Consider the following 18,985-nt stretch of genomic DNA (forward strand, 5'->3'; position numbering starts at 1 on the left):
CTTATTTAACATTGAATCAACTACATCTGTGCTGATACATGAAAGATCACTTCCAGGGACTGTGCTGTCTTGAGCATGTAGGTTTTGTGAAGGGACCAATTTGCTCATTAGTTCATCACATATTTTTTTCAAAAAAGCATCCACATAAATACTAGTCAGTGACTGCAAGGGCTGAGGCTCAACTGTGTATGTTGGCACAAGCTTGCTGCGACCTCCCTGCACTGCCTTATGCGGTACTTCCACTTTAGGAAATATCCTTCTGTGCGATGAAAAGAAGGGCTTTCTTGCAAGCTGTCTGCCAATCAGGGGTAGAGTTACTCTGGAATGGACTGCCCTTGTCTTGGTTAGTGTGTCCATGGGGAATATAGAAGGTTTGAGCCCCAGAGCTTCTGTGCAGAAACTCAGCCCCCTGATGCCCCTTGACATGGGTTGTACAAGCTCAGGGGCTTGAAAGTGCCCTGGCATCTGCTCTTCCCTTTGTACTTGTTCCTCCAAACCTAGCACTCTGCCCTGGACATTGGTTAGTGAAAAGTATTTTCTAAACGTGCCTGTTTTAGGGCAATCCTGTTTGAAGTCAGAAAAAATATCTTCCCCAGTGAAACAGTTTTGTAATCTGCCATCTTTTCATGCTGATTTGTATTTAAAGTAAGTTTGGCCATGAGGAAGCTTCTCGGCTTTGCTATTCTGTGCGGGATGCTCAAGCAGAGTTCCCATGCACATGCTCTCCCTGCACAAACTAGAAATGTTGTCAGCCTGATGAGGAGGTACCACTGCTGGCTCAGCCTCTGGAAGATTTTCTTCCCAAAGCTCTCTGTCCAGAGACAGTGGCCTGCTTCTTGGTTGAGACAGGCCAGATGAATGTTGAGAAAACAGTGGGGGTACTTTCCCTCTACTCCCTCTCTTCACACATCCTGGTGATCTGCTAGCTGTTCTCTTTCTGTCTGTGAAGACAAACTTTCTGGCATTGACCTTCTCATCTCTCATGTCCGTCTCAGCTATTTTTCTCTCTTCATATTGTATTATTGCTGGATATATAATGTCTGTTACCTCAGCCACAAACCACATCATCATATTTGTAATTTCATCAGTCATTTCTTTGGTCTTGTTTTTCTGTAGCAGGAACAAATGAGAAAGGACAATAAATGCATTAATTCATTCCTTCAATCTCCCTTCTGTACATAGCAGGAACTGTTCACTGGCGATGATTCAAACTTTTAGGATAAACAATAAGAGCCCCCCATGAAAAGTGATATGCATCACCAGAGCCTTTTGGATGGGGTGGGATATAAATCTAACAGAATAAATACAGGAAATAAAGAAACAGTTCAGGAAAGGTCAGTGAAAGACAAGCATTGCTTCTCCCCGAGTTTGTTTCTGAAGGGCTGACATGCACTCTGAAGACCATGGAAGAAAATTCTGAGCATCTTGCAGCCATGGGGAGGTTCATCAATCACTGATTTCGGCAAGACCAGGATTCCCCCACATGAGCCTAGAGATGACCTAATTTTGCCAGTTTACACTATTACAAGTGTTGAGTTAGATACACCTCTGGACACACTCTGTGCAATGGACCCCATGTCCAGAGACTCTGCCACCTGCTGAGTGGGAAATGACAGCAAATCTCACTTCTATGTCCCATATTTGAACAGATGCTGAGGCCTGACATTGGGACTGTCTCCCTAACCACGTCCCCCACCCTCCAAGAAAGCACTTCTCAACTAGCTCACTTCACCGTATGGGACAGAATCAATTTGCAGACATTTTCTCTATCTCGCATCAAAACTCAAAAGCTGTGTTCTCCCTGGACAGAGCAGGTCCCTGCTCTTCCTCAGGATGAGGCATCAAACACTGTGCCTGCTGTGCAGCTTTTATGTTTTTCAAGGACTGTGCAGGCTTTTGCTAATTAACACCCTAGCCCCTAGTGCAGGAGGTAAAGAGTTTTGCCCCCGTTTTACACATAGTGGAGCTGGGTCAAAGCTACTATCCAATAATCTGTGGCCATCAAGCTATAGTGCCTTCTATAGTTTTGTCACTTCATTGTTTTCCTTGGTGTTAAGAAAAGAGTATCTGTCACACAACCAATCACAATACAACACATGTTCTAGCATTACACCGTGCTCACTTCTTTCCGAAATGAATGTGTAAGATTATGTGGGCCAGTGCCATTTGGTGACTCTGGCACAACTATACACATCATGGCAGGGTGCACTTTATCTTTCAGTTTTGACATTATCATTTTCCAGTTTTGACATCTCTCCGTGCCCTGACTTCTTACCTGAGACCATGATCTTTTCTTGTTTGTGCCTTTATTAGCAAGTGGCACAGATCTAGGCTGCTGATTACCCGACGTGAAAAACAATAAATTCTAGGATAGTTCTATGTGTTGAGTGTAAACTGTTTGCAGGTCTAGGAGTCTGTGTCCCAGACTCTGCTATAAAAACCCAACTCTGGGAATAAGGGTAAAAACTTGGCCCTAATAAATTAAATTGGAGTTTTGACATTAATTTTGGCATAGCCAGAGTTTTGCCTAAGGTACATAACCATTTTAATGGAAAGAAGGTGAAAAGATAGATCCAATAGTGGAAACAATACCTGGAGATCAGGACCTTCAAGCATTATAGAACTCTGCTCATCAATTTAAAAACCGATGAGGTCCAGTTTCCTTCTGTGTTGTACCCTGATCCTGCAAACATTGATGCAACTTGCTAAGAAACAAATCGTGGGAGCAGTCCTATTGAGCTCCATGGGATCACAGACATTGTTGAAATAAAGCATGTGCATGTTGTTAGATTGGGGCTGTAGTCATCAACTTGTTTATAAAATTCAAAATAGAGTTGCCAGCAAATCCACTGGTTACTAGTAACTCTAGCCATTTGCTGATTACCTTGTTAAGGTGTATATATATACACACACACACACACAATTATACGGTGGCTTTGTTTCTAACCTTCATTGTTTTATGAAGCATATGTCATTTCTTTTGCACTGTTGCTTTCTCTGTCCATCCATCTGATGTTTTTCTTCCAAGAAGCTTTTGAGTTTTTCATACTCTATGTAAACCCTGGCTAAATCTGAGAAACATATAAATGGTTGGTTAATATCACTTCTGCTGCAATCAGTTTCTGTTCCTCCCCCTCCTTTACCTGGGTTTATTTTTGCTAAAGCAATTGTAGCATTTTAACAGATTCCAAGAAGTTGCTAATACCATTTGTGAGCAATAACTTGGAAGTTTGCAAACCATTTCAATGGAGTGTATTGCTGATGAATTAACACAGGCCACATCCTGTCTTTTCAAGGGCACAATAAGAGTGGAAGGATCTACCTTTCCCTTAACAACCAGGAAGGGGACCATGGCTCCATATCTCTCTTTTCTAGGAGATGTTCTAAGTCACCTTCTCTATGCATTTTATAGTAAGGCCTTGCAGTGGGATGTTAGATACCCAACTGAGTGCTTGGATGCTTGGCAAGGAGCCAAGAATGAGGAAAAATGGAACTGGGACAAGGCCAAGTTGGGGAGGGACCCAAAAGCAGAGGTCAGACTTGTTGGGGAGAGAGAATGGACACAGGATGCTGGGGTCACCAGAGTGCACTTCTGTCCAGATCTTGGGATAGACCTGAATATCCATGAGTCTCCCCACTCTTCCGCGGACAGCAAATTTCTGTGAGCCTTACTCATAATGTGCATCTCCACCTCCCTCCCTTTCTCTCACTCTCTCTCTCTAGACTGGTGGACAGAGAGATGGACAACCCATTATTGCTGCCAATTCCTAAGTCAACTTAGATGGCAGAACCCAGTCCAGTATACTTAAAGGTCAAACCCTGATGATAATCCAGCTGGATGCCAATTTGGAGCCACATGATTTAGTTCATTTTTCCCAGGTGTTGTTTGAAAAACCTGGTAAGTTACATACACACGGATGTTACAGTAGTAGTAAGTTTGTAAAGCTGAGCAGCCTGAGCTGGGCAAGGCCAGGATGAGTGTTGCTTGTGGTCCTTAGTGTTTGGTCCCTATATGTGCATAGGCTCGGCCACAATTGCCACCACTGCCACAGCTGCTGCAGCCAGCCCAGCCCCTGCTGGTGTCCCTACCTCCCCAGAGACAGACTTTGGTTGTGATGCTTCCAATGTGTGACCTAGGCTTTACTGGGTGCATCTTGCATGAGACACTATGTTGCCATAGCTCATTGCTATGGTGACATAGCATTGGTGGGCTTGTTTGTTACTGCACAGTAGTGTCAGAAATGACCCATGTGGCGTGGGAACCGCACAGTAATGTTGGTTACTTGCTTAAGCTAGTACTAAATGACTGCCCAGTAACAACTGCATAGTCCAGCGCACATGTAGACGTACCCACTGACTGTATAAGATTCAAACTGCTCTAAATAGAGCACAATATCCTTTCTTTTGGGCTTTCCTGGGGAGTGGTACCAAAGTGGCATTCCTCCCCTTTACAGATGGGGAACTGAAGCACAGAGAAATTAGGGTCAGCAGTGTCCACTAATTTTGGATGCCCAATTTGGAGCCACCTAGAATGTGATATTTCAGAGGACAAAGCAGTACACAGCATTGAAAGCACAGCATCACCGATTTCATGTACCACTGTGCAGGAGTAGTGGATTGTCTGGTGGTTCAGCAGAGAAGCTGCAGTCAGGATTTCAGGAAGAGATGACCTTGACTACATTCTAAACCAATGAGGACTCCTCTGTTCCCAGCATCCTTACCGATTGCCCTTAGCCCTAACTAGTCATGGAGTTACACCTCAGGTTGCACCCTTCTTTTTTCTTGCCCATGCTCTGCCCTTTATCCTCCTAATTTCTACCAAGTGCAATTTATTGCCCCCTTTTTTCCTTGCTGCTTGATCCTTATTTGCTGCCTTCCCTTTCTTGCTGAATGCAGAGGGGCTTAGAGACAAAGATTTCTCTTTCTTGAATGTGGAGTCATGGCTCTTTGGCCATATGATGAACTATTCCCCTAGGATTCTCCACTTCCATTTGTATTTTTTGTAATGTTTTCCTTCTATTAATTGTATTCCTTATTATGCCTCAACTTGTGGAGATTAGATGATTAAAAACACTGATCATGTGATGTGATGTCATGGCCATATAAGTACAGGTTTAATCTCTCCTCTCTTTGGCAGTATGGAATGCAATTGGATCACAATCACCTTGTGCTAAGCAACCAACTGGCCATTGTTTCCTAATATCAGATGCTATGCCCCATGATTGGCCATGTCTGCCTCATTTGAATAAAAGCCAAATCCTTCCTCCCAGTAGGGATGGAGTATTGTTGTAGCCCTGATGGTCTGGGCAATACGCAAGGATCAAGGTGATTTTAGGGATATCTTTTCTTAGACCAATCGTATAGGTAGGAAAGAATTCCCCATTTTGATTTCTACTTTTTCTGTCACATTTTTCTCCCAGACAGTTTTTTTGCTTAGTTAGAGAATTTTCTGGGCACCAGGTGCCCTTCTTCTGTGCCCTTGTCTAACATTGCTCTCAAATTTTACACATGGTCCAATAAAAGCCACCTCCAAAAGTCCTCCCCTTGCTTCTCACTTACACTGCCTTTGTCAGGCACAGAGACACAGAGTCCCTAGCCCCATGCTCGACTTCCTCAAACACCTCCTTCCTCTTGTCCCACCCTTCTCCTTCCTGACCCTGAGTCTCTGCCACCCACCTGAGCCCTCCCTAGAAGGAACATAAGGAGAATCCCAGTCCTTTGTTGCCTCCCCCCAGATCACCTTCAGGCACAGCCCAGCTGCTCTGCAGAAAAAGGTGTAGAAATAGAGAAGTGGCAGGAGAAGGAAAGGGAGAACTAGAGGAAGGAGGAAAGGCCCCCGTGGAAGTCAAAAGATTGGTGGGGGGGAGCTCTTGTTGGGTCTGGCTTGATCCCCCATGGCTGAGACTTGGAGCAGCCCCCTTGTTTTCAGTGCAGCAGCAATGAAGTCAGAGTGGCAGACAGCTGAAGAGACAGGGCTGCAGGGGAATATGGGGATCAAAGCTCCCCGCCCATCAGAAGGCTACAAAAGGGTATTTTGTCCTGAGCCCAGACATTGCTGGGGGCCTGAACTGGTTGAGATTTGGCAGAGCTCACAAATGGCTTTTACACCTAAGTTACTACTATGTTGCTGCATGCTAGGCCCTGTGACCCGCGCCTGAATTACAGACTGTGACTGAGAAGGGCCACAACCCTGGACTCATTAACCACAAGAAAGAGTTGGGGACCAGCCAGAGAGAGGGGCCCAACTGCACCACTTGGCCCAAACCCGAGAGTTTCTGGTGGTGGCACCTGTGGGGCAGAAGGGATGGACAGATGAGAGGTAGCCCTGGGACCAGAAATAGGAATCAGATTCTCCCTCACCTGTATCAGCTTCAGCCAGAGAGACCTGCCACCACGAAGGTCTGTTCAGGTCTGAGCCCCTGGCCTGGGGTTCTGGAATTTGCCTGGCAGGCTGGCATCAGCCCTTTATGAGGTCACTATCTCTCTGGCCCAATGCTTGATATCCTATTGATGCATCTCTCTGAGCTCACTGCCCCACCCAGCCAGGCTCATCCCCTACCCATAGCAGTCCCTTCACTGTATAGTCTAGCACAGGGGTAGGCAACATTTTTTGGCCACAGTGCCAAAAAAACCACAATGTCTATCTTGGAAGGTGCTGGAGTGCCAGCATGCCATAAAACCAAAATGAGGGCAGGGGAGGGGGGTACATAGCAGGATGCACTGCATATTAGTATATTCAAAAATCATAAATGTTGCCTTTGTTGTTGTGTATTCCTTTTTTGTTAAGCATGTTACAATGAGAGAGACAGAGACAGAGAAGAGAGAAATAAGAGAAAGAGGAGAGAAAGAGAAAGAGGGAAAGAGAAAGAAAAAAGAGAAAAAAAAAGAAAGACAAAGGAGAGCAGAGAGAGAACCAGATACACTCATACACACAGAACCACATGTGTAGAAACACAGAGAACCAGAACATGCCCAAAACAGACATGTGTGCACACAGACACAAAGGCAGACAGACGCACAGAACCAAATGCGCAGGTGCATGGAGCCCGGTTCCTGGGCCACCGGACAAAGTCTGACCCAACAATGCCCTCGGCCCGCTAGTGCCCCGGAGCTTCCCTAAGGAGCCAGCCACCAGGCTGCACAGCAGCCAGCTGAAGCCCTGGCCCCGAGCCTGCCCATCAGCCCAACCACTCACCCACCCCACGCAGCTAAGACCACAAAGGTGTGGCGCTCCTGGCAAGGGGCAGCACCAGCCTCATCCTGGTGAGGGGGCTGGACCAGGAGCATGTGGGAGTCAGGCATGCTCAGCTGCAAGCCCTGCTGCAAGCAGGCCGGACTCTGTGGTTGGCAACTGCTCCCCAGAGCCAGGGCTGGCTGCAGCCAGGAGGCTGCAAACAGTTGCTCTGGCATCAGCTCCATACCAGTGGGTGCACATGCGCCTCGGAGCGGACAGTGGGGAGGGGCCTGAGGCAGCGCAACCCCAGCCTCTCCCCCGCTGCCAGCACAGAGCTGGTGACTGGGTTCCAGAGCCCAGCACACCTGTTTGTAGCCAGCCCAGGCTCTAGGCCGCTGCAGCAAGCAGCAGACAGCCTGCAAACAGCTGCACTGGGCTCCACAGCCCCAGCATCAGCTCCATGCTGGCAGCGACTGCACATGCACCTCAGAATGGACACCGGGGATAAACTGTCCCCAGCATGTAAGAGGGGAGGAAGAGTAGTTCTAGTCCCCAGCATGTAAGAAGAAGATGGAAGAGTTACACGAAGTACAGAGAAGGGCAATCCAAGAGACAGAAGGAGAGAAGAGACACTAAGGCCTCAAATGTACAGTCTTCATACATTTGAAGGGCAGAGAGAGACCACAGTATCACCATTTAACACATTAGAAGGTTGCTATTATGTACCCGCTTCAATCTTTTAATTTCTAGGCTAAACAAACATGGTTTGTTCAAGATTTCATTGTACATCACATATTCTATCCTTCTTATCATTCTTGGATCAAATTCATGAAATTATGAACAATTGGGCTTAGAGAAGTAGTTAGTTAGCTGTGTTAGTTTGAAGTTAGGCAGAAGACAAGGTGGAGATGCACCTTACAGACTCAGATGTTTAAGCCACAGCAGCTTGTAAAGTAAGCTCTTGCTCATAAAAGCTCATGCATTCTACCCTGATTTCTGATGGGGCTTTGTAATACTACAATGGATGTGCCTGTATCCTTTGATTTTGTCCCCGAATGAATGCATACCAGTTTAATTAAATTAGTTAGTTTAAAGTAGCACAAGCTCTTTTGTGGTGTATCTTATTTCAGTTTAGTTTATATATTATTCTAATTGACATAAGCTACAACAAAATAAACATCATTACATTGAAATAAGACTGTTTCAAAGCCTTTTAGAAAAGGTTTAATTAATTTGGTTTAGAAAAAGAGAGCATGTCTTAAGTAAATCCATGTAATTCTGCATAGGAGATAAACACTTATTTAAGGCTGGATGAACCCTGTAACGTAATATCAACTAACATGTATGGCTAAAGTCCCTCCCCCACCTGTCAGGTGCTCAAGGTACTACACAGTTCAATATGAACCAACTATTGCAATTAACATTTTAAGACAGCCTCAGCAAAGTGGCATATATAAAAAGACCTAATTATAATTAATCCAATTTAATATGTGACCCCTTTGCAGGGTTTCTGATCTATTCTAGACACTGTTTTTTGCAGACCTCTTGATCAAGCATCCCCATATTGGTACCATGAACCACATATGGAAATAATTGCCTTTGGTCCTGATGATGCCCACTCACTTCCAAGACATTATAAGTACGCACACCGATTTTAGTGTGCTTTTAAAAAATTAACTCTTATACAGAAATCTCCTTTCATCTTTACCTGAGGAACCCCAGAGTGCTGTCCCATGGTCAGTCACATAACCCACTAGTTAAATCATCTCTTCAGCCCCAATGCAAATTGCTAAGTTAATGAGGAGAGGTTAAGTGAGGAGATGGGAGGAGAGAATAGGAAGGTGATAATTGTCAGTAAGCAAACTGCTGCAGGGAGTACAGTGTTAAAGCTCAGGGGGACATACATAGCACTTTTTCTTTGGTTGAAGAGCAAGGAGCTGATTTCAGTTTCCTTTCAGTGTTTCACCAACACACCCTGGACAGAAAAACTCTTCATTGTGTTGACTGTAGTGTGACAGCTTCTGCAGAGTGAGTTCAAGTGCAAGGAAAGGAGTGAAATATAACCTGATCTAAAGAAAGATGAAGTTTGTAAGGTAAGCAAATGCTACTTTGTATACACAGAGCAGGCAGAGTCTTGAAAATACCAGTGCTCCTGCATTATAGTATGATGACATCCTTTAATTCAGACAGTTTCCTTTTATATATCTCTATAACTAAGAGTATTTCTGTAACACTCATCAATATAGTATCAAGATACTAACTTTCCTTCCTCAAATCTGCTTGTCTTCTGTGCCGACTTATAATTATAACTTCAGAGGTTTAGTGCTTTTTTCATGCTTTTCATTTACTTTAATGAGATCAATGTTCTCATTTGGATTTTTCTTCTGTTATAGGTTTTTCTTAAGTATAGCACTGTCATTACAAGTAATCCACTTTGGAAATGGTAAGGAAAAAAGCTCGCTCTATTTGGCTTACGTTGTTTGTTGGGTTTTTTAATGAAGTTATATAGTAGTTTTCTATGAATTTTTAAATATTTTATTCCAGAAAGTGGGCACAAAAATCAAGTACTCTTTTGTTCCCCCACCCTGCAAACCCTTATATATGTATACACCTAAATAGGGCTACTTGTCTTTGTGACTGGATGTTCAGGTCTTCTGTAACTTTGCATACTGAATTCTGTTGTCATTTGAACTGTAAAGCACACCTGAGGACAGACAGGGCCCAGGGTTGATATATCAAGATATCTTTGTACAGTTTCCATGGGGGGCATTTTTGGTTTGTATATACAGTACCTAGTCAAGAGGGATCTAATCCCTGATTTGGTCTCCTGTTAGTGTCATTTACATTATGATATAACTTGGATTTCAGCAAGACATTTCAGAACGTTTTTGGAAGCTGATTTTTCCTGTTCTATCTCCTACTGAACCCAGGCAGTGGGAGTTAAATTGAGCCCTCAAGTAATTAAACAAAAAGCTAAAGAAACAAATTTAAAATACTGACTAGTACATTAATACTTCCATAATACTACACAAAAATAATCTTTGACACCAAGTACTTGATTTGGACACTTACTTCCTGCTAGTTATTGGTGCTGAATCTTCAGTTAGCCATCACTGAAAGTTTAACTCTTATCATTTTTATAGGTTGCAAGGAGAACTGTAATAACAACCCAGATCAGAAAAATCAAAGCACTTCCTTAAACACCTTTACTGCTATAAATAATATCAATTCTGAGAGGAGGAGGAGAAACCCATCTGAGGTTTTACCTTTCACTGGGCTCACACACTGTAAGTTATTCATAAAACAATGAGTAAACTGGTTTTCATGTTCAGACCAAAAAAGGAACCCTTCCAGACATCTAGTATTACATGACTTGATTTCCTTATGGCAGAGGATCAAGGCCTACCTTTTTGTGTCTATCTGCTGCATGCATAAAACATTGCATTTACATTCACAGTTGTGTTTTATGAAAAACCTTCATGATTGTACTGGCACATTTATTGTTTACAAGCCAAAACCTATTTAGCCATTTGAAATTGGGTCTAAATTTTGCAGCAATGTGGGGTTTCTTCAATACATCCCATGGAATGATTATACAGTATTCACAGAGCTCTGATTATGTGTGACATCATCCAATGCGCACTTGGTACTATTCCTTGGTGTGTGCAAGTACATTTTTTTAAACACACAGAAGGAATATATGTCCATGTTTTGCCTGTAATCCTTCCTGCATAGGCACTATTGGGGGGAAAAAAATCACACCATAAATCTGAAGCAACAGGATAACAAAAGAGCAGCCTAATTTTGCTAGTAAAAATACACACTTTCTGGATAATGTCTCCAAATGGCGTGTTATGATCTGGTTTTTAATTTGGGTTTGGAATGAGAAAATTGCTTGGCATAGATCAACTTTCTAGTTAACCCCAAGTGAGAGTAAATATAAACAGAGTTGCCAAATCTTATGATTGAAGTGCCACTTTTACAATATTTGGTATGTTTTCAAAGACCCAGCCCCTAAAGAATTATGAGTGGGTGAGAATTCAATAAATAAAAGGTGTAACTGTGATGGTTGTAAAGAAAAGCCTTAAAACAGAAATAAAATGCAGTTTCCAAGCTCAGAAACCAGATGGCAAATTAAAAGAACTATCACGTCTTACTGGTAAGAATCAGTTTTTAAGTGCTTGGAGTTTCCAGTACTGTATGAATTGGTCATCCATTTGTGATTTGTCAAAATATGAAATGACATTTAGTCATACAGAATGCCATCAAAATAGCCTATGGAGTACTTGAAAAATGCAGGCCCTACAGAAAGTCAGAAATGCTACTATTTCATTCCAGTGCCAATGTTTTAAATGGGGAAATGAGTCAAAAGTGGTTAACCTACACCTTCCCATTGTTGCTGGTTGAAATAGGGTTGACTGTTGGTTCTACCTGTCTCACTGAGGTAGAAATACACAATCAGGATTTTATTGCTGATTGAACACTACATAATGTCTGATCAAAAATATTTTTCTCATGTTTACAATTTCTATATTTACATCCTGGGATGAAAGAAAGGGGGAAGAGTCAATGTGCACTTTATACAAGATTCAGGTTCCACTAGTTATTTGTTCACAATAGCAAAAGTAGCCTTAATTAACAAACTGTATTCTTTAGTAATATTTATATTTGTCCTCCATTTGCATTACTTAGTCACACAGTATATAGGAAGTCAGGCATGGTAATTAATTTTTTTTAAGTTACAGAATAACAGGATGACTCATAATAGAACTTATAATCGGACACGCTAAAAGTAAGGATAATCAATTTTTGTGCTTCTGGGCACAAATTGAGAGATTCTTTTCTGAAAACAGCACTGTAAGATGGGCAGGGTATATTATGAAAAAGGAAACTATCTTTCCAGATGCCCTAGCTCTTATTATTATTAGCTAGTAAATGCCACACTAGCCTGACATGGCAAGAAAAACCTCATTTCCAGATCAGTGCACTGAAAGATGGTTACTCATGCCTCATTTTTTCTTTGTTTGTACAGAGCCTAGCACAATGAAGTCCTGGTCCATGACTAGGGCTCCTGACAGCTACAAAAGTATACTAATAAAAAAAAAAAAAGGAATGCTATGACCCCTACAGCTCATTACCAGAAACAACTTACATTACAGGAATAGCAATCAGTTATTAAAATCACGTAATACTGTAAATAGAACACCAGCATGAAACTAGATATGCCTATTAGCATCGGCCTCAGAGAACTGTATACCACTTCTGTCACAAAAGTCTGACAATAAATGCTTCTCATTAGTTTGGGAACCATTGCTACTATCACTGAACTTCCTTATGAATTCTGTTCCCCCCAGAAATTTTTACTTTCTTTGGATTTTTAAATGATATATCAACAGCAATACCTCTCTAAGTAGTGTAATCACCCAAATGTAAGAATTCCCTTCACCATTAAAATATTAAGGGGATTGTGCTGAAAGCAGACAGAGCATGTTCTTTTATGTTTCCAATCTTCCCCTATACTAATTAAATATAAACTACAAAGACCTCTAATTTAGAGATCAGGTGTGGTGTGTATTAGTAGATAGAGTGCCTAAAGATGCTGTTGCCTGCATAGTTCTTGCTCTGGAGATATATGAGACTTTATTCTCCATTGGTTTATGCATTAGTAGAAAGAGGTAACATCTGTAAAAGACTGTTACCTGCTACTGTTTCACTTTGAAATCCATTCCAGGTAGCATGATCTGTTCTATTATTCTGCACAAATTCCAGTGACAAATCTCTGTCATCCTGCTGTAATTTGGCACTGGATATGCTCTGTCAAGAAGGCAGTCTTTTAGTTCTTGATTGTTAATAAGTAGCATCTCACCAACAAATCTGATCAAGGAAATGCCTTGAAACACTTCATTTATTTTAAAGTGAATTTAGTATTGGTAAAAGGCACCGGATTAAATATTCCTGGAGATTGAAATCCTGTATTTAGCCACAGGCTAATAATGAAGTCTGAAGGAACCAAATCTGTAGACAGAAGGTAATTAAACCTTAATTGAAGAAGAATTTAACTTAATTAAGTCCTGGCCCTCTGAAACTGCTAGCAATTGAGGATAACTATAATGGATTCTTTCCATTACTAACGGATACCTAGTAAGCAGGTATCCACAACAAGAACTAAAACCTAAAGCCCTCAGATGCTGGCTAATTATCAGCTAGACCTAGTTGTGTATGGCAATAAGATGGGGTGTCTGTCTGTTCAGCAATCCTGTTTCTTGGCTAATTTTTATTCCTTCCTTTCTACTTTCTCTACTTCTGATTTCAGCGAGCAAATTGAACAAAAACTGCTGTCAGAATGGTGGGACCTGTTTTTTGGGAAGTTTCTGCATATGCCCCAAATACTTTGCTGGCAGATATTGTGAACATGATAAACAAAACAGGTAAGCAACACTGGACTGACTCCCTACAAAGAGGAAGCTTAATTTTCAATCCTGGGGAACTGGGTTTATGGAATTGTTTTTTCCTCACATTATGCAGGAGTTGTGGTGCCATTGGCCATGGAGAGTGGACTCAGGAAGGATGTTTTTTATGCCAGTGTCTCTATGGGATTCTGAACTGTTTCCCTCAAAGTGTAGAAGAGAGGTGTGGTAAGAAAAGTTACCAAACTCTATGTACTTTATAACAGATAATATGCATCTTTAGTAGCATACTTTTTGCTGGTTCTTACTGTCTGCATTTCAGAAGTATTTCCTAGATCAGTGAGTTGGTTTCAAGTGGGTGCATACTTTGCAAGTGTTAGGGTTATTCCCAGTAGGTCAAAAAGGTCCTTGTTCCTTCTCAAGACAAGAGTTCTGGCTCAAAGAAAAAGAATCTACTTATTTTTGACAAAGATTTATAAAATAAATGAGGAATCCGCATATCCAGTGTAAGGGAAAACTATACACTCTGTATAACCACTCAGGAGTGGGGTTTTAATGAAGTGAGGCAGTCAAACCTAGACACGTCAGGAATTGGGAGAAATGAATTAACCAGGGAACTGCTTATAGACATGTGAGCAGAGAAGCAAAGATCAAACCATAAACATGGAGCAAGTTGCACCACGGCAGCCAAGTACAAACCAGCAGTGTTTAAAAAAAAAAATTTAAAAAAAAAATCAACAGCTTGACTTGCCAAGAATTACCCTGTTCATATGTACATGGCATTAGTTTCTTACCTCTAGTCTGACTTCAAGTCCCAAGCCAGGTAAAGTAATGAATTGTCAGTGGCCTACCTGAGGCCACTGACAATTCAGAGGTGAGCATTAGACAGACTGTGCTGTCTCTAATCTAGCCTTTTTGACCAAATGTTTCTACCAGTTCAGCACCATTGAAGCTCCAGCAGTCATGGGATTTCTAGTGTACACTGCCTGCTGGCAGCTTAGCAATTGAGTCATTTAACCCTGCTTAAAGCAGATCTTTTTGATTCTGCAGTTAAGACATTAACAGCTGGAACCTGGTTTACATTAGAGCTCTCGGCTTTGCTATCATCAGTGGAATCCTATCTATGTTATCAGTGATTGGAAGTTTTTAGCAAAATATGTGGAGGACCCCCATTAACACTCTAGGAGACTCCTCAAGATTATAGTTGAGGGCAGTATAAGTAAACTTATATTATTAGGCCCATAAAAGATTTTTGGATGTTAATATCTTTTGGAGAGCATTCAGTTCACGTTAAAATTTTCTTCAGAGATGTGGATAAATTTTGGATTTGGGAGACTTTCCCTAGTGGGACTCTAAATCCTTGGGGAGGGTAAATAGAAGGAGGTTATATCTAAGAAGTTTTCAATCCACCTATATTTAGCAATGGGTACATTTAATTTAGCAGGTCTACTAGAATTTAGGGGGAAGAGATTTCCCTCCCCCTCCCCAGTGTGTGTGTAATTTATACAACTATTAAATAATATATATTACACTACATATTATATCGCAACTGTTTACATAGTGTGACATAGCTATGCACACACACTGAGCCATTTGGACTCTATTTATATATGTAGCATGCAAACATGGGGTGGGGGGAACCGTTCCCTTCAGATTCTCCGCAATTTAAGCAGAAAGTTGCTAAATTAGAATTTATCTATGTTGTGTGTGACAAAAAGGAAAAAGGCTTCTCTTCATTAAATGTTTACCAAGTGAAGCCCTTAATGTTGAAATAAAGGTAAATACAAGGGGACAACATTCTGATTAACAAAATCCAATTAACCTGGAAAGACCATTAAGTAAATTAAGAAATTTGGTTATCTCTTTCGAATAGGTTTTTTTTTCTCCCTTGAGTTCCCTGGAGGACTTTATTTGCAAAGGAAAAAAACCTGAAAGCTTTTAGTGCTCTGACATTTTTGTTTCACATTAAAACAAATTTCTGAGTCTCTATGGGGAACATTACCTCCAGCTACTTACTCCATATGCACTTGCAAAGAAAATATGGCAGTACTTAAAAGCAACATTCTGGCAAATATCTGGGATTTACATATGAATACTCAGAGATTTTTCTCTCCTGAGCACCATAAAATCTCATCAGTCATTTCTTAAATGTTCTGGGAGTGCTGCTGTTTGCAGCTCTTTCAGAACTGTGAACAGTGCCTTTAAAGTGTTTCCATAGCTGGTTGTTCAGCTGAAGTAGCTTCTTGGAAGCCTGAAAGGAAGTATTTTAGAGCAATAAAGGACTTGAAACAACCCATGCAAATCATACCTGTTTCTGTTTAATTTAAAACAATTTAAATTGAGGTTCTTTTGTATATTCAGGTCCTACAAAGAAAAAGCTGCCTGATTGGATTCAACCTGGAATCAGTTCTGAAGGACTAAAGCTTCAAATGACAAAGTACATCCTTACAGCTTCATTACTATTCTCACTGCTCTGTCAGCTCCTCTAAGTATAACAAAGATAAGAAAAGTTACCTCCTTATTGTTAAAGTAACTTGAAGTTTCTATGATTTTACCTTTAACTGTATGGGCCAGAAGCGATTTGATTTTCTCTATGTAATACTAGGCCTAATCACTTAATCATTAGGTGTATAGCTGGCAGGGAGAGATGTCATTCTATACCACTATGCGTTAGCAAGTGGCTAAATGAGTGTCTCCTCATCACCCCACTGAAATAGCCCTATTAATTGTTTTCAAATATTGGCATCTATGATGATTAATATTGAAAGAGCAATTCTTCCAGTGGAAGAAAGGCGCATTTTTTTTCATCTACTTTGGCTAAAAAGCCATAATTGTATTTGTAAATATGATTCAGCTTTATATTTGTAATGTTAATGTCTAATTTATTGTTTTAAAGTGTTTGGCTATGTTGATCACTGAAAAGACAGAATCTGAATAACTGAGTGTACAATAAAGAAAGACTTTCTATACAGTGTCTTTAAGGTTGAAGGAACTTTGTTACTTTCACTTTTCGATCAGTGTTCCTACATGGAAATAAACTTATTTTAAGAACTTTAATCAAAAAATTTAATGTATGTTTTTTGCCAAAGGGCAGGGGTATACTTTAAAGGGTCTCTGTTGATTTAACAGAATTAGTTTAGACAAAAATGAGTTTCCAAAATGTGGATTATGTGCAAAACAGCTTCCTCTAAGTACACAATAAAGAACAGTTAGCCAAGATTATGAATGTTTATATGCTCTGTGGGTCTATTTTTGTTTTTTTCTCTGCTTCTCCACATTAAATTCTTGTCAATTAATCTAAATGCCATTTGAAGATCTACCCTCCCCCTTTTTCTGTTGTAACACCTTTCCTTCTCCCATATCTCCCATTCATTTTCTTCCTCAGTTTCCCCTTTTGGGAGCCACTTAATGGTTATGCTTTACTTACTATATAATAGCTGAAAGATATTACAAAACATCCTGCTTCTTGCAAGTAACCCAAGACAGAAACTACATTTCAAATTTCTTATTACTGCTGAACACTTTTTTTTTTTTATCTAACATTAATTTTACTCAAAGACAGATGGGTATATTGAACAGACAAATAGATGATGTATAGAAATACTTCATGGGGTGTTTACAATCAGTTTTTCTTTCTTTCCTTTTTTCAGTCCTGACTTTCTTTCTTTATCTTTCTGGTTATTAGTTTGATTCTACCAGCGATAATAGCAATGACCACTGCCAGCATTTTAACGTTGGTATCTTTTCTACACTGGCATTCCCATTGGCAATATATATAATTTTCTTAATTTACTCTATATAGCTATAACTATATATAATTCTTTAAGGGTGGAAAAAAATCTAGCATAAGGCCAATGTCATAAAAACCAATAAGATAAACACAGATGGATTGCTGAGCTGACATAGATTTGTCTAAACTTCCCACTGATCTATAAATGTACATTTATGTCTTGCTTAAACTCTTAAACTGTAATAAGGTAGGTTGCGAGTTTGGAGAAGAACAGCTATTCTAAAATAACTTTATCTGTAGGCAAACCCTTTATTCTTAAATTATGCAATTCCTTGTACTCTGGCAAGTGCATAATTGCTGTATGATTATTTCTGTATAATTATAAAATGTTCAAATGCATATCTTTCTACTAATGGCCTCAGCCAACCAGGGTAGAGGGATCTGCATAATCATTGTATTGTTAATCAGTATACATTTTTTTTAAACCCATACAATGATTATGGAAATTCCTATGATTAAAGCTAATGTCCTAAGAACCCTGGTTATATATGGCCTTAAGAAAAATGTCCATTAGCTTCTGACTCTTCTCTCTGCATAAAACAGTAATCTATACAATTAAATTACATTCCTTTGACTCTAATTTGGAAATAGTGAGGAGGGAGCACTAAGCCTGACTAAGGAGGATTCAGAGGGGAAGATACTACAAAAGCTGACTTTAGAAGAGCGGACAGGATATGGTGCCTTGCAATTTGAATGGTGCACACTGAGCCTTTGTACAAGCAGTAGTATTCCCACATTGTGGAGTTGGCATTTCCTGATCTTTCTGAGCTTTGGCAGATAATTTCCTAAGTAAATTGCTTACTTTACACTTAAAAAGATTTCCTTTGAAACTATCGAAGTGAGAGAGGGACACAACATTCAGTCAAACACTTCCACATTTAATAAAATTTGATGTTCCTGAGAGTGAGAAGAGTAGCTACATTTGTCACTGTGCCTACCAGAATAGAACTCTCTTTGTTGAGGCCTGTAGCACTACCACAGTGCAATTGTTAATGCATTATAATTCATTTGTTAATTAAAGGCTATTATAAAATACTTGATCCTTTTGCATACCTTATAGCCCCTCTGGCTTTCAAAACACTCAACAGCAGATTATATGTTGCGCTTTATACCATTGATCTAGAATTTACCATCCATTTTAGGACTGTACTTTCTAATCAGGTGTAAATATCTTCAACAAACCATATTTCTCTAATATTTTTTTCTTTTTTCCTTCTAAGAGGAGCTCTCCATACGCAAAAATGGAATCAAAGGATGTTATCAAGTCCTCCTGCTTAGCTCAAATTGGGAACATTTCGGCCCCTGGCAGATATTACAGTTAGGGCATGATTAACCAGTTAATCTGGTCTTAAAGTGTAAACCTGGCATACATTCAAGGGATTAATGGTGCAATAAAATATGACACCAGCCAAAAAGTTATTATACAAAATGAGTGATAACATAGGGTATATACAGAAGTGCTCCATGCATGGTTTGCACTCCACGGCCTCCTAGGGCTGCAGGAGACTGTGGACAGCAGCAGACCAGTGGAGAAGGTGAAGCTGGGATGAAAGGCTGTGACAGCCTTTCATCCTACCCCTGCCTCCCCTCCCCTCAGTGGGCTGGGAGCGAGCA

General features: G+C 40.6%; 1 protein-coding gene across 2 annotated transcripts; it reads left to right on the forward strand.

Moving 5' to 3' along the window:
• Positions 1-9,116: 9,116 nt before the first annotated feature.
• On the forward strand, positions 9,117-16,634 carry LOC109298223 (cryptic protein-like). 2 transcript variants are annotated; one of them, XM_019518313.1, is made up of 6 exons: positions 9,117-9,267; positions 9,568-9,617; positions 10,318-10,461; positions 13,488-13,602; positions 13,700-13,809; positions 15,943-16,634. In XM_019518313.1, the coding sequence occupies exons 1-6, from the start codon at positions 9,254-9,256 to the stop codon at positions 16,068-16,070; spliced, it is 561 nt and encodes a 186-aa protein (XP_019373858.1). In that variant the 5' UTR covers positions 9,117-9,253; the 3' UTR covers positions 16,071-16,634. The 2 variants fall into 2 exon arrangements, with proteins under 2 accessions (XP_019373858.1, XP_019373859.1); XM_019518314.1 differs by having other exon boundaries at positions 13,700-13,804; positions 15,943-16,056.
• The last annotated feature ends 2,351 nt before the right edge of the window (positions 16,635-18,985 follow it).

This window comes from Gavialis gangeticus, unplaced genomic scaffold, assembly GCF_001723915.1.
Source record: "Gavialis gangeticus isolate Ggan-Ray unplaced genomic scaffold, GavGan_comp1, whole genome shotgun sequence".
Classification (NCBI taxonomy): domain Eukaryota; kingdom Metazoa; phylum Chordata; order Crocodylia; family Gavialidae; genus Gavialis; species Gavialis gangeticus.

What these genes read in the sequence shown, in the direction of transcription:
- LOC109298223 (XM_019518313.1), top strand. An exon ending in AGTAATCCACTTTGGAAATG is followed by an intron (nt 9,618 to 10,317) that starts GTAAGGAAAAAA and finishes TCATTTTTATAG; the next exon opens with GTTGCAAGGAGAACTGTAAT. An exon ending in AAGTGTAGAAGAGAGGTGTG is followed by an intron (nt 13,810 to 15,942) that starts GTAAGAAAAGTT and finishes TTGTATATTCAG; the next exon opens with GTCCTACAAAGAAAAAGCTG.